The 13,695-nt window shown below is 48.3% G+C and overlaps 1 protein-coding gene across 1 annotated transcript; it reads left to right on the top strand.

The window, feature by feature from the left end:
- The first annotated feature begins 1,150 nt into the window (after positions 1-1,150).
- LOC110255270 (large ribosomal subunit protein uL10) lies at positions 1,151-5,321 on the top strand. Its single transcript, XM_021101886.2, is given in 3 exon segments — positions 1,151-1,286; positions 4,343-4,801; positions 4,804-5,321. Coding segments are annotated over 2 exon segments (855 nt in total). The 5' UTR covers positions 1,151-1,286; positions 4,343-4,398; the 3' UTR covers positions 5,256-5,321.
- Positions 5,322-13,695: the final 8,374 nt, after the last annotated feature.

Raw genomic sequence — 13,695 nt, 5'->3', positions numbered from 1 at the left:
CGCCGAGACCATCGAGAACAAGGGGCGCTGTTTCCAAGGCGCAGCTAGAGGGGCCGCTTCCCCCGCCCTCGCCTCTCGAGGGTTCCCGGGGCGCTCACCCGCCCACCCCACCCCTGCCTGCCCGCCCGCCCGCTCCAGCAGGCGGGGCGGCGGGCAGCGGAGTGGGGGCGCCTCGCGGGCGGCGGCCGTGCCCGCGCGCCGGCGGACTCGGCGAGGGAGGAGAGGCGCCCCGCCGGCGGCCCTGGGCGCCGGGGTCCGCGGGAGGAGAGCGGCCACCCCGAGGGGGCGGCCGGGCCCACGCCGCTCCGGGGACGCCGGGCCGGCCGCGCCCGTGCACGGCCTGCGGCAGCTCCTCCGGCCACCGGAGCCGCCCGCGCCCGGGTGACATTGAGGTGCCCGCGGCTGCCGCTGCCGCGCCCCCCAGCCCCGGCGGGCGGGCTGGAGCCGCCGGCCCGAAGGGCTGCCTCCTTCGCGGCTTGTTCTCCGGGTCGGATGTGTGCCTGCCTGCCCGTCTCCTGAAGTTTTTCGTCGAAAGCAGCGGGCACCTTGCGTGTTTTAAGAAACGGGGTTGTCTTGCTCTGCTTACTCGGAGGATCCCGACACCTGCCACGTCCTTGGGGACGTGTGTGAGATCAAGCGCGCGTTCGGTTAATGTAATGGTCTTCAGTCTGTGCGTTGTGTGCATCGTCTTTACGAGGGTGCTCGGTTTGGGGCGTTGTGGGTTTGGGCGGCTTTGGTTAAACCCGCCAGGCGTCTTGTGCGGGGTAGCAGTCAAGTTCGTCTTTAACAGACCTGTTAGAAATCCCAAGTGCCTTGGCTGGAAACTGAGTTATTCGGGCTCGGGGACTGGCAGCTTCCTGCACGCACATCTAGAAGAAAATGAAGGTTTGGGGCACTTCTTTCGTCAGGAGATGATTTTGCGCCTGTTTCGTCATGTGCCCAGACACTGAGCAAACGAAGACTAGTGCGAGATACAGCAGAGGACTCTGGAGAGGTAAAATATTTGGTTTTCATTATGTAGTTAAATGCATTGATACTAACGCTACCCAAAACCTCTAGGATTAAAAATGTCTAATGTTTTATAATTACTTAAGTTAGAGACTTTGTGTTACAGAATAATTAAAACCCTAGAATGCAGATCAAATTCTGAAAACGTCTTAAAAGACCATCGTACTGAATTCCTCTAAGGAAATCATAAACAAGCAATGCCAAGGATGCGTACCTCAGAGCACGTGGTGGCGACTTCGGGTGTGTCTCCATCTGTCGAAGTGGAAGCCAAGAAGAAAGTGAGTGTTGTGCTCTACCAAATACTCCAGTTTAGAGACAACTAAAAAGAACGCCTGAAGGGGGTGCCTCGAATCTCTTGCGTTCAAAAGAGGATTCTTTTGCTCTTGAGACACTTTTAGACAAGTCTGCTTTTTGTTTGTTTTTTAAAGAAACGTGGTTATTGTTTATTTTTTAAGAAACGTAGTTGTTGCTTCTCTTTTTTAGGGGGGAAGTGGGGCAGGGCATAGGAAAGTTCCCAGGCCAGGGATTGAACCCTTGCCACAGTAGCTCCCCAAACTGCTGCAGTGACAATGCCAGATCCTTAACCACTTGCACCACAAGGGAAATCCCCATGCCTGCCTTTCGGCAACACATTTCCCTAAAAGGTTCATTTTAATTCACACGTAGCCCAGTGGCTCATGGACTTCTTGGAGTTTATACTAAAAATTCCAGGAAAGCTAGGAGTGATTTTAAAGCTAACACCTTTCCTATATGTTATGTGCATATGCATGCCTTATCACTCATAACCCGACATGTTACAGTCCAAATCTCTACATCCTCTGTCTCAGCATCCACCCAGCATTCTTCTCGGAACTCACTTAACTTCAACCCTAGTTCTCTTCACATTACTCAGCTACTCATATTCATCCTTCAAGACCCCAATGAAATGTTACTACTTAAGAAAAAAGACAAAGTTCCTCCTTCTGTGAAGCCTTCCCACACTGCCTGAGACAGAATTAATTATTCATTCTCACATCCTTTATCCTTACTCCTGTTATTGTAAATGTGCAATTTGCTAGACCGTGGTTTCCTGGAGAGTAAAGGTAATTGTTCTGTGTTTCCTTTCTGCCTCACACACACGTACATAGACACTCATAGGCTAATTGCTGATGGAATTATTTAATGGCAACTTGCTGGGTTTAGAATCTTTCTGGCCAAGTAGATACGCTTCCAAGGACTTAAAAGTCTCTTCCCACCATCCTATTCCATCTCTGGCATAAAAACACTTGCTCAAACCACTTGTTGATTTGTGAAAATCCTTAAGAGGGAGAAAACTAAACTTTTATCCCATATACACGTGTAAGAACTTAATGTGTAAGTGGCTGAAGATTGTATATTGGTGCTTTATTAGACTGGCCCAAACCACTGCAGGGAAGTAATATCCCCTCAGTGTCCATGCTTTGGGAGATTCCCAGTGTGTTTCAGATAACACACTGAAGTACCAGAGCCTCACTGAATTGAGCTCGGGTACTTGAGACATGCAGCTGCCAGCCTACACCACATCCACAGCACTGCCAGATCCAAGCTGCATCTGCAGCCTACGATGCAGCTTGCAGTAACACCAGATCCAAGCCACATCTGCGACCTACACCACAGCTCATGGCAACACCAGATCCTTAACCCACTGTTCAAGGCCAGGGATTGAATCCGCATCCTCATGGATTCTAGTGGAGTTCTTAACCCCCTGAGCTACAATGGGAACTCTCAAATTCAGCATTTATGAAGCAAAAACTGCAGAAAAAACTAGAGTACTTATAAAAGGCAAAAAAAGTTCATTTGAGGCTTAAACTGGAATCACTTTTACCTGGGACAAGATGTACACACAGAAGTCAAAAGATCACAGTTTTAATCTGCTAAATGCACTGTACACATGGGGCAAGCAAATCTATGCTCAAATTTTTTTAAGTGGAATATGCATTTCATTCAGCAACCTAGAATAAACTGTCCATAAAAACCCATTTCCTATACAAGGTACAGGAGTTCCCACTGTGGTGAAGCAGAAACGAATCAGACCAGTATCCCTGAGGTTGCATGTTCAATACCTGGCCTCGATCAGTGGGTCAAGGATCTGGCATTGCCGTGAGCTGTGGTGTAGGTCACAGGCACGACTCAGATCCTGAGTGGCTGTGGCTGTGGTGTAGGCTGGCAGCTACAGCTCCAATTCTACCCCTAGCCTGGGAACTTCCATATGCTACAGGTGCAGCCCTAAAAAGAGGAAAGAAAGAAAATAGTTACTTCACTCCAGACCTACGTATCCAACTGCCTGCTTAACGTCTGCACTTGGACGTCCCGCAGGCATCTCAAGCTTTAGATGTCCGACTCACCTTCCCTGCAAATCAGCCTCGGTCTTCCTCTTCCCAGTAATTGACACCTCCACCCACTCATGTGCTCCTGGCAAAAGTCAGGGGGTTCGTAATTGTCCTTGACAGGCTATTCTAGATACAGAGGTCCGAGAAGACTCTTCAAGGAGGCGCCTTTTTGAGTAGAGCCCCGAAGAAGGTGAGGGAGGAAGGGATACACAGCTCAGGGAAGACTACGAGCCAAAGACAGAAGGGTGCTTGACACTGAGCGATCGAGGGCACTGTGGATGAACAGAGGGAAGGCAAAAAAAGTAAGAGGTCATACCTGAGAAGTGTCCAGAAATGAGGTCACCCAGCGCCTTGTAAGCAGCAGTTAGCACTTTGCTTTTATTATAAATGGGATGAGAAAAGATGGGAGGGAAAAGATATAACCTGACTTAAACCTTAAGTGGCCAGAATAATCCAGATAATTATAATCTGGATTCTAATAATCCAGACCACTCTGGATGTTGTATGGATAGTGGATTTAGAGGATATCAGGAAGAGATGCTAGAAAGCCACTGTCACGAGGCCTATCATGGTTGGTTTCTTCTGATAAGAGTCTCCAAATGAGGTGTGATTTATATGTTGTCTAATGACTTTATTTTACTAGAATGACTCTTTTTGGCCACCCCGTGGCACATGGCATTCCTGGGCTAGGGATCAGAGCTGAGCTGAAGTTGCGACCTGTGCCGCAGCTGCAGCAACGCAGGATCCTTAACCCACTGAGCCCAGCCAGGGATTGAACCTGCATCCTTGTGCTCCAGAGATGCCCCCGATCCTGTTGCACCACAGCGGGAACTCCTAGAATGACATTTTCAGCAAAGGAAAACATGCTCTGATGACAGCAAGGCTCATTAAAGATAAAACAAGCACTCTCACCGGTTGTCCTTGTGTAAGTGACATTGTCTTTAAACGCTGCCTGGCAATCCCTGATGCACCGCTGTGGTTCCCAGGGCAGACAGGATGACCTGGGAGTCCAGCTACTTCCTTAAGGTCATCTGACTTCTGGATGATTATCCGAAATGCTTCACTGCCGGAGCAGACAACGTGGACACATCCGCACGCCCCTCAGCAGGAAGACGAGGTGCGGATGGGCAGGAGCGCCAGGATGCGCGAGGCCATCCGAGGGCACCTGCGGACAGCGCCGCTCTGGAGAAACAGTTGCCTCACATCCCAGGGGAGGGTGGGCTTTGCATTCACCAAGGAGGACCTCACTGAGATTAGAGACAGCCTGCTGGCCAGTAAGGTGCCCACTGCCACCTGTGTTGGTGCCATAGCCCTGTGCAGAGTCACTGTGCCCGCCCAGAACACGAGTCTGGGGCCCGAGAAGACCCCCTTCTTCCAGGCTTTAGGCATCACCGCTGAAATCTCCAGGGGCACCGTCGAAATCCTGAGGGATGTGCAGCTGATTAAGACGGAGACAGAGTGGGAGCCAGCGGAGCCACATTGCTGAACACCCTGAACCTCTCCCCCAGCTCGTTTGGGCTCATCATCCGGCAGGGGTTTGACTGCGGCAGCATCGACCATCCTGACGTGCTTGACGTCACAGAGGAGACTCTGGATTCTCCGGAGGGTATCCGAGAGCTTGCCAGCGTGTGTCTGCAGATTGGCTACCCAGCTGTTGAATCTGTACCCCATTCTATCATCATTGGGTACAAATGGGTCCTGGCTTTGTCTGGAGACAGGTAACACCGTCCCCTTGCTGAAAAAGTCAAGGCATTCTTGGCTAATCCATCAGCATTTGTGGCTGCTGACCCCATGGCCACTGCCACCACTGCTGCTCCTGTTGCTGCCACCACAGCCCCAGTCAAGGCTGAAGCAAAGGAAGAGTCAGGCAAGGATATGGGATTTGGTCCCTTTGACTAATCACCAAAGAGCAACCAACTCAGCCAGCTTTATTTGTGGAACAAATAAAGGCTTACTCCTTTTTTTTTTTTTTGTCTTTTTGCTATTTCTTTGGGCCGCTCCCGCGGCATATGGAGGTTCCCAGGCTAGGGGTTGAATCGGAGCTGTAGCCACCTGCCTATGCCAGAGCCACAGCAACTCGGGATCCGAGCTGCGTCTGCAACCTACACCACAGCTCATGGCAACGCCGGATCGTTAACCCACTGAGCAAGGGCAGGGACCGAACCCGCAACCTCATGGTTCCTAGTCGGATTCGTTAACCACTGCGCCACGACGGGAACTCCGGGCTTACTTCTTTTAAAAAAATAAAATAAAAACAAGAATTGGGAATTCCCGCTGTGGTGCAGTTGGTTAAGGATCCAGCATTGCCGAAGCTTTGGCTCAGATTTGATCCCTGGCCTGGGAATTTCCACATGCCTTGGGTGCAGCCAAAAAAAAAAAAAAAAAAATGCCAATAAGAGTAGTAATACATGAACAGTCCTTCTGGCCATAGTAGGAGGGGCTTATTCTATTTAACTGGTTCATGTCCTTGATATCTTGGCCACTCTGATAGAATTTGGGGTTGGAGCCCCCAAACATCAGTCAGCTAATCAGACTGAACTCACCTGTCACACTGTTTGGGTTGACAAGGGCATACAGCCTAAACTGACCCATCACATTTGAGAATTTCTCTTGGCCATTTGAGGGAAGAAATGCCCTCCTACCCACTGGTCGATCATAAGCCAAGAAGCATGTAGTTGAAGGAACCACTGGCAGCTGTTTTGCAGCAAAAAGATGCCGATGAAGATAGGAATCAAAGAGCAATGGAGAGTTACCAAGACTCGGAAGACAGCATACCAGGTCCTGATCACACTCTTAGAGCCGCCAGAACAATTCCACTGTAGCTCCCCCTACCTCTAAATTTAGTCACATGATTCAATACTTCGCCTTAATCATTTAAGCCAGTTAATTTCTCAAAATCAAAAATATTCTACCATGCTGAATTGTTGGTTGTCAGCTTTGCATCACTGCCGCCCACGTGTACCATCTCTGCTTTGCAGAGAAGCCGAAAGCATTTCCCAAATTTCCCCTCCCTTTATGGTTCCAAGTTAGAGCTTTGCCGATGAGAGATCCTCACAGTGCCCAGGAAAGGCAGAGAGAAGAAGCTTTATTCTCAGGAGGTCGTGGCAGCTTCCAGCTCCTCAGATCTCACCCCAAGGGGTCAAATCGGAGCTGCACCTGCCGGCCTACCCCACAGCCACAGCAACACCAGATCAAAGCCACGTCTTTGACCCACACCACAACTCGCGGCAACGCCAGGTCCTTGACCCACTGACAGGCCTGGGATCGAACCACGACTTCTTGGTTGCTAGTCGGGTTCGTGTCTGCTGCGCCACGACGGGAACGCCAAGCTCTGGCTTCTTTACTTGCTTCGCTGCGTCTGTCATTAGTGACGTTCTGTGACCCTCAGCTGCCTCTCCCAGACCTGCATTCCTCCAGTTTTCCTACTTTCACGTAACCCTCGGTTCCTGCATGAAATCTTTTTATTCCAGAATAATTGCAGTGGCTTATGTTCCTCACTACACATAGGTTTTGGTAAAAGAAGTGGTTTTCAGGAGGCATAGAACTTTAAGAATGGAAATTGGTTCTCTGAGCCCGTTAGTTTTTGTTTGTTTGCTTTTGGCCACTCTCCTGGCATGTGGAAGCTCTCAGGCCAGGGACTGAACACGAGCTGCAGCAGCGACAGTGGCAGATCCCTAACCCTGTGAGCCACTAGGTAACTCTGATCCCATTAAATTTAAAGGTCCCATTGCCAGTGATAGCGGCATTAGTAATCGATGGTATTCCTGACAGTGGCAAATGTTAATTATCAGTCTGTACTACCAAGAACCCTGCAGCACTATGACAACAAGGGAAGTGAGGGCACGGGGACGGCGGAACGAGTGCCTATTTCAAATTATGTTCGGGGACTTCGAGAAAGAAATGATATGCTCAGGAATGTGGCTCAGTGGGTTAAGAACCTGACTAGTATCCAAGAGGATGTGGGTTCAATCCCTGGCCTTGCTTAGTGGGTTAAGGATCTGGCGTTGCCTCAGGATGTGGCTTGGTTTGGTGTTGCTGTGGTTGTGGAGTAGGCCCCCAGCTACGGCTCGGATTTGACCCCTAGCCTGCGAACTTCCATATGCTGCAGGTGCAGCCCCTAAAAAAAAAAAAAGAAAAAGTATATTTTAAAAAGAAAGAAAGGAAGGAGGGAAGGGAGAAGATAGGCTCAAGGTGTAAAGTCCTACGCTGAGGTCTGGTTAAAGAACCAGAGTCTTTTATCTGCATGGAAAAAAATCTTTGCCTCGTGTAGCCCCAGGGTCAAGATTTCTGAAAAATTCAAAATTTGATTGTGAAGAAGGGTAAATTACAAAGCAAATTGAATTAACTTGCACACTCTCTAAAGGTGTTTTAGGAAAAGTGTGGAACTAAAGATTAGACAGGGACATTTGGACGGAGTTCAGTGAAGCTGAGGACCTTCAACCCCAGAGTTTGCCAGGCCTTCCTTGCCAATAAAAACAGCTTTTCCTCTAGGTAGGCAGAATAATGCCCCCAAAGGTGTCCACGTCCTAATCCCCAAAACCTGTGACTGTGTTACCTTACATGGCAAGAAAGATGGTGCAGTTTGATCAGACGAAGACTTGAAATGGGAAGGTTATCCCATATTTCCTTTTCCCAGGGGGCCCAGTGTAATCTCAGGGGTCCGTATACGTGGCAAGGGGGTCGGAGGCAGAAAGAGGTTCAAAGGTGCATCACAGGGAGTTCCCTGGTGGTCCAGTGGTTAGGATTTAAAGATACTGCTGGCCTTGAGGATGAAGGAAGGGGGCCACATGCCAAGGAATGCACATGGCCTCTAGAGGCTCGAAAAGGCAAGAAAAATCTCCCCCCAGAGTTCCCGTCGTGGCTCTGTGGAAACCAATCTGATTAGGAACCAAGAGGATGCAAGTTTGATCCCTGGTCTCGCCCAGTGGATGCGGATCCGGCATTGCCATGAGCTGCGGTGTAGGTGGCAGACATGGCTTGGATCTGGTGTTATTGTGGCTGTAGCGGAGGCCAGTGGCTACAGCTCTGATTCGACCCCTAGCCTGGGAACCTCCATGTGCCGCAGGTACAGCCCTAAAAAGACAAGAAAGAAAAGATCTCCAACTATAAATGTAATAAAACTCACTGAGTAATCAAAAAAGAAAAGAAAACAAGAAAATCCCCCCTAAAGCCTCCAGAGGAAAGCAAGCCCACTGACACTTTCTCTAGCCCCGAGAGGCTGCCAGAGCCATAAGGTAATACGTTTGTGTTGTTTTAAGCCTCTGCATGTGTGGTGATTTGTTCCCGCGGCAGCAGGAGGGATCTGGTCTCCCGTCTGGAGTTGACCCTCCCCTTCGCCTAAAGCGCCTGTAACGACTTCGCCTGCAGCGGGGGCTTTGCAGAGGGATGCTGATTCTCCTCAAGACCCACACTCATCGCGTCTCATTTCATTGTTTCCAGACTAATAACTAGACTCGAATCCTGGAAGACTCCAGTGGAATGAGGAGACTGCATGAGATTCTATGGTGTTGGCCACAGTTTAACACATTTGGAAGGCTGGGTGGTTTTTTTGTTTTGTTTTTTTGTTTGTTTGTTTTTTGTCTTTTTAGGGCCACACCCGCAGCACATGGAGGTTCCCAGGCTGGGGCTCTAACCGGAGCCGCAGTCCCCCGCCTACACCAGAGCCAGAGCAATGCTCACAGCAATGCCGGATCCTCAACCCACTGAGCGAGGCCAGGGATTGAACCCGAAACCTCATGGTTTCCAGTCGGATTCACCATCCACTGAGCCACGACGGGAACTCCTGCTTTTTTGTTTTGTTTTTAAAGAAATTGTGTCACCACTGGTAAAGCCATAGAGACGCTTTTATTTATTTATTTATTTATTTATTTATTTAGTCTCTTTAGGGCCACACCAGCAGCATATGGAGGTTCTCAGGCTAGGGGTTGAATTGGAGCTATAGCTGCCGGCCTACACCACAGCTCACAGCAACATGGGATCTGAGCCTCATTACACCACAGCTCATGGCAACACCAGATCCCCAACCCACTGAGCGAAGCCAGGGGTCGAACCTGAGTCTTCATGGATACTAGCCGGGTTCGTTAACCACTGGGCCACAACAGAAACTCCCAGCTATCTTTTTTTAATTAAATTTTTTTTCTGGGAACCATGTCTAGTCACTTATGATGGAGCATGATAATGTGAGAAAAAAGAATGTGTACAAGTATGTGTAATTCAGTCACCATGCTGTACAGGAGAAAAAAAATTGTATTGGGGAAATAATTTTAGAAAGAAAGGAAAATACTTTTTAAAGAAAATAAATTTAATTAATTAACACCAATGACATTTTTTAAAAAAAAATTTTTAGGAGTTCCTATCATGGCACAATGGTTAACCATGAGGTTTCAGGTTCGATCCCTGGCCTTGCTCAGTGGGTTAAGAATCCAGCGTTGTCGTGAACTGGGGTGTAGGTCGCAGACATGGCTCAGATTCCGAGTTGCTGTGGCTGTGGCGTAGGCCGGTGGCTACAGCTCCAATTAGACCCCTAGCCTGGGAACCTCCATATGCCGTGGGAAGCGGCCCTAGAAAAGGCAAAAAGACAAAAATGAAATGAAATAAAATAAGATAGCATGAGATGCTGCTTACATTCCTACCGCTACTAAAAATTTTTTTTAATATTTTTCTTTCTTTTTTGGCCACCCCAAAGGATTTGGAGTTCTCAGGCCAGGGATCAGGTCTGAGCCAGTTACAACTGATGCCAGAAGCAATGACTGATCCTTAATCCACTGTGTGGGGACAGGGATTGAACCTGTGTCCCAGGGCTACAGAGAGTCCACCAATCCGGTTGCACCACAGCAGGAGCTCCTGAAAAGCATTTGTAAAGATTGCTGAAACATTTCTCCACGGGGACGTGGTGTTTGTTCAAGAGCACTGGAACAGGAATTCTGTAGTCGAGCAGCGGGTTAAGGACCCGGCATTGTCACTGCAGCAGCTTGGGTCACTGCTGTGGTGCGAGTTCAGTCCCTGGCCGGGGAACTTCCACGTGCCTTGGGAGGAAATGTTCTTTCTTCCCTTCTAGGTTTGTTGGCTGGTCTAAAAACTCCACTGACATAAAACAGATGAACAGGAGAGAAACAAATTTAATTTTATAGGTACAGGGTCCTCAGGACATGAGGCTCAAGGCAATTAGGCATTTGAGGCGCTTGTCTCGGCCTGAGCTAAGAAGAGCGTCAGGTTCTGCGACCCCAAAGGGGAGGAATGCACTTCCCAGGAAAATGAGCAAATGCTTGCTCTGCTGTGCCAGTACATCCTCCTGTCATGAAAAGTGATCTCAGGTGGTTATTCTCTTTCTGGTATAGACCCCTGCTAAATTCTTTAGGCAGTTAAGGGGAAGGTAAAAAAGCTCTTCCTGGGAGTTCCCTGGTAGTTCGGCAGGTTAAGGATCCAGCACTGCATCTGCTGTGGCACAGGTTCAATCCCTGACCCAGGAACATCCAAAAAAAAAAATTTTTTTTTTAAAAAGTACCTCAGGGTTCCCGTCACGCTCAGTGGGTTAGGAACCTGACTAGCATCCACGAGGACATGGTTCAATCCCTGGCCTCGCTCAGTGGGCTAAGGATCTGGCATTGCTGTGAGCTGGGGCGTAGGTGTGGGCCGGCAGCTGTAGCTCTGACTGGACCCCTAGCCTGGGAGTTTGCACGTGCCCCGGGGGCAGCCCTAAAAAGACAAAAAAAGAAAAGAAAAATACCTCAGAAAACTAAATATAGAACTACCGTGTGATCCTGCGATTCCGCCCCCGGGCACATAGCTGGACACTCACACCGACGCTTTGAACACCTCCCTCCCTCTCTCTCTCTTTTGTAAGCCTGAGGCATGCGGAAGTTCCCAGGCCAGGGATCGCACCCAAATCGCAGCAGTGACAACACCAAAATCCTTAACCCACCCAGCCACCGAGGAACTTCCCGCTTTTCTAAAAAATTATTTACATTAATGTGACTTTTCATAAAGTTTTGTAAATGTTGACCCAATTTACCAGTGTAAACTTGTCATTTTGCTATGCCCTATTTTTCTCATCTGTCAAGTAGAAGAGTTGGAATCACTGGCAAATTTGTTGTAAATACGCCTATTTCTGATTGAATTTATTAAAGTTCTTAACATTGCTTGAAAAACAGCAGTAAAAGCAGTGGGTTTTGAGATGCCAATCAAAAGCACAGCTCTGCTTTTATATTTTTAACCTGAGACTTGTTTTTCTCATCTGCCTTGTTGCCATCATCTGAAAAAATAAGAGTTGGAGTAGTTTATTTCTGGAATCTCTGAAGAGGAAAAAAATGTTTGGAATATCATCCAAACATGATTCGGTAAATTTATCAAAATATTTTCGGTTAGAGAAAACCACATACAGAATGAGAAATCATGCAGCCCAAGAATTTCCTTGTTAGGTGGTGACCTGTGCACTGCGGCACCATTCGTTTGAACCACTCAGTTAGTGGCAGAGTCCACAGGTTAAAAGCACGGGCCCCGATGAGACTGCCCGCGCATCAGCGTGGCCCTGAGCCGTGGTGTGGGTCGCAGACGAGGCTCGGATCCCGCGTTGCTGTGGCTGTGGTGTAGGCCGGTGGCTACAGCTCTGATTCGACCCCTAGCCTGGGAACCTCCACAGGCCGCAGGAGCGGCCCAAGAAATGGCAAAGAGACAAAAACAAAACAAAACAAAGACTGCCCGCACATTGGACACCGGATGCAACTTCCAAGGTCCTCAGCCCCTCGTTCTGGAGTTCCCACGTCACCCTCCGGTTTCGTAATTCACCTGAATGACTCACAAAGCTCAGGAAAGCACCATAGAGTGTCAACATAAAGGACACTGTAGAAGCCTAATGAAGGCTAATGAAGGAGTTCCGCCGTGGCTCAGCGATTAATAAACCTGATAGCATCCACGAGGACTCGGGTTCAATCCCTGGCCTCGCTCAGTGGGTCAAGGATCTGGTGTTGCCATGAGCTGTGGAGTAGGTCAAAGACACAGCTTGGGTCCAGTGTGGCTGTGGCTGTGGTGTAGGCTGGCAGCCGCAGCTCTGATTCCACCCCTAGCCTGGGACCTTACATGCGCCACAGGTGCGGCCCTAAAAAGACAAACAACAACAACAAGCCTAATGAAGAGACACACGGAGTGAAGTTTAAGAGAATCCCACAGGCAGAGCCTTATTTCCTAAGGTCTTAAAATTTTAACTAAGAACTTAGAAATAATTTTATTTGTTCATCTTTTTATTTTTTTGGCAGTACCCAGGGCATGTGGAAGTTCCTGGGCCAAGGACTGAATCCGTGCCACAGCTGTAACCAGAGCCACAGCAGTGAATATGCCGGATCCTTAACCTGCTGAACCATGAGGGAAATACTAGACATAACCATTTTAATTAACATATGAAGTGCTCATGATTTATAGTAGTGTAAGGATTGCACATGATCAAAACCTTTCGAGACATGTTTCATTACATTTTCATTTAATTAAACACCATTTTATGTTTTTTACCTTCAGCATTTCTTTTTTCTTTTTAGGGCAGCACCCGCAGCATACAGAGGTTCCCAGGCTAGGGGTTGATTCAGAGCTATAGCCGCTGGCCTACACCACAGCCCAGAGGAACGCAGGATCTGAGCTGCGTCTGCAACCTACACCACAGCTCACAGCAACACTGGATCCCCGACCCACGGAGTGAGACCAGGGTTTGAACCCACGTCCTCATGGATACTAGTTGGATTTGTTATCACTGAGCCACAAGGGAATCTCCTGATTTTTTTCTGGTCAATTCACCTTTAAAATTTCTCAGGAGATGGAGTAAGAGTGAAGAGCCAGAAGGAAAAAAAGTAAAAGGGAACCAGCTTTAGACAAAATTATCATTGGAGACAGCCTAGTAATCTCTGCTTCAAAGAGAGGGAAAACTTTAGATTTAGAAAAACCCATTTCAAAACACACGCCCAGGAGTTTCCTTGTGGCAACTTGGATTAAGAATCCAGCATTGTCACTGCAGCAGCCCGGGTTTGATCCCTGGCCCACAAACTTCCACATGCCGAAGGTGAGGCCAAATAAATAAATTAATTAAAATAAATTAAAACACACACACGCACGCAAATCATTGTAACTGGTTTAAACAGTAACAGTCTTGGCAATTTTATCGTCACAGAATGAAATAGCCAATATCTATTAATCCCTTCAGAATGAAGGATGTTTCAGAAGGGAAGGAGCCTTTCTTTAAACTAACTGATCATCTAGAAATAAGACAGACAACGCACCTCAACAGAGAGTTGTTCTTTCTCTTTTTCATGCTAAGGCGTCTCTGAAATGAAGGATCTTGCTTATGTCAAAGTTCTTT

Source organism: Sus scrofa, chromosome 8 (genome assembly GCF_054392235.1).
Source record: "Sus scrofa isolate SSC_HxYL_T2T_F1_AM1 chromosome 8, Sscrofa_HxYL_maternal_Yorkshire_Landrace_v2.0, whole genome shotgun sequence".
Classification (NCBI taxonomy): Eukaryota; Metazoa; Chordata; class Mammalia; order Artiodactyla; family Suidae; genus Sus; species Sus scrofa.
The sequence above is the reverse complement of the archived record's forward strand: the minus strand, read 5'-3'. Positions and strand labels throughout refer to the sequence as shown.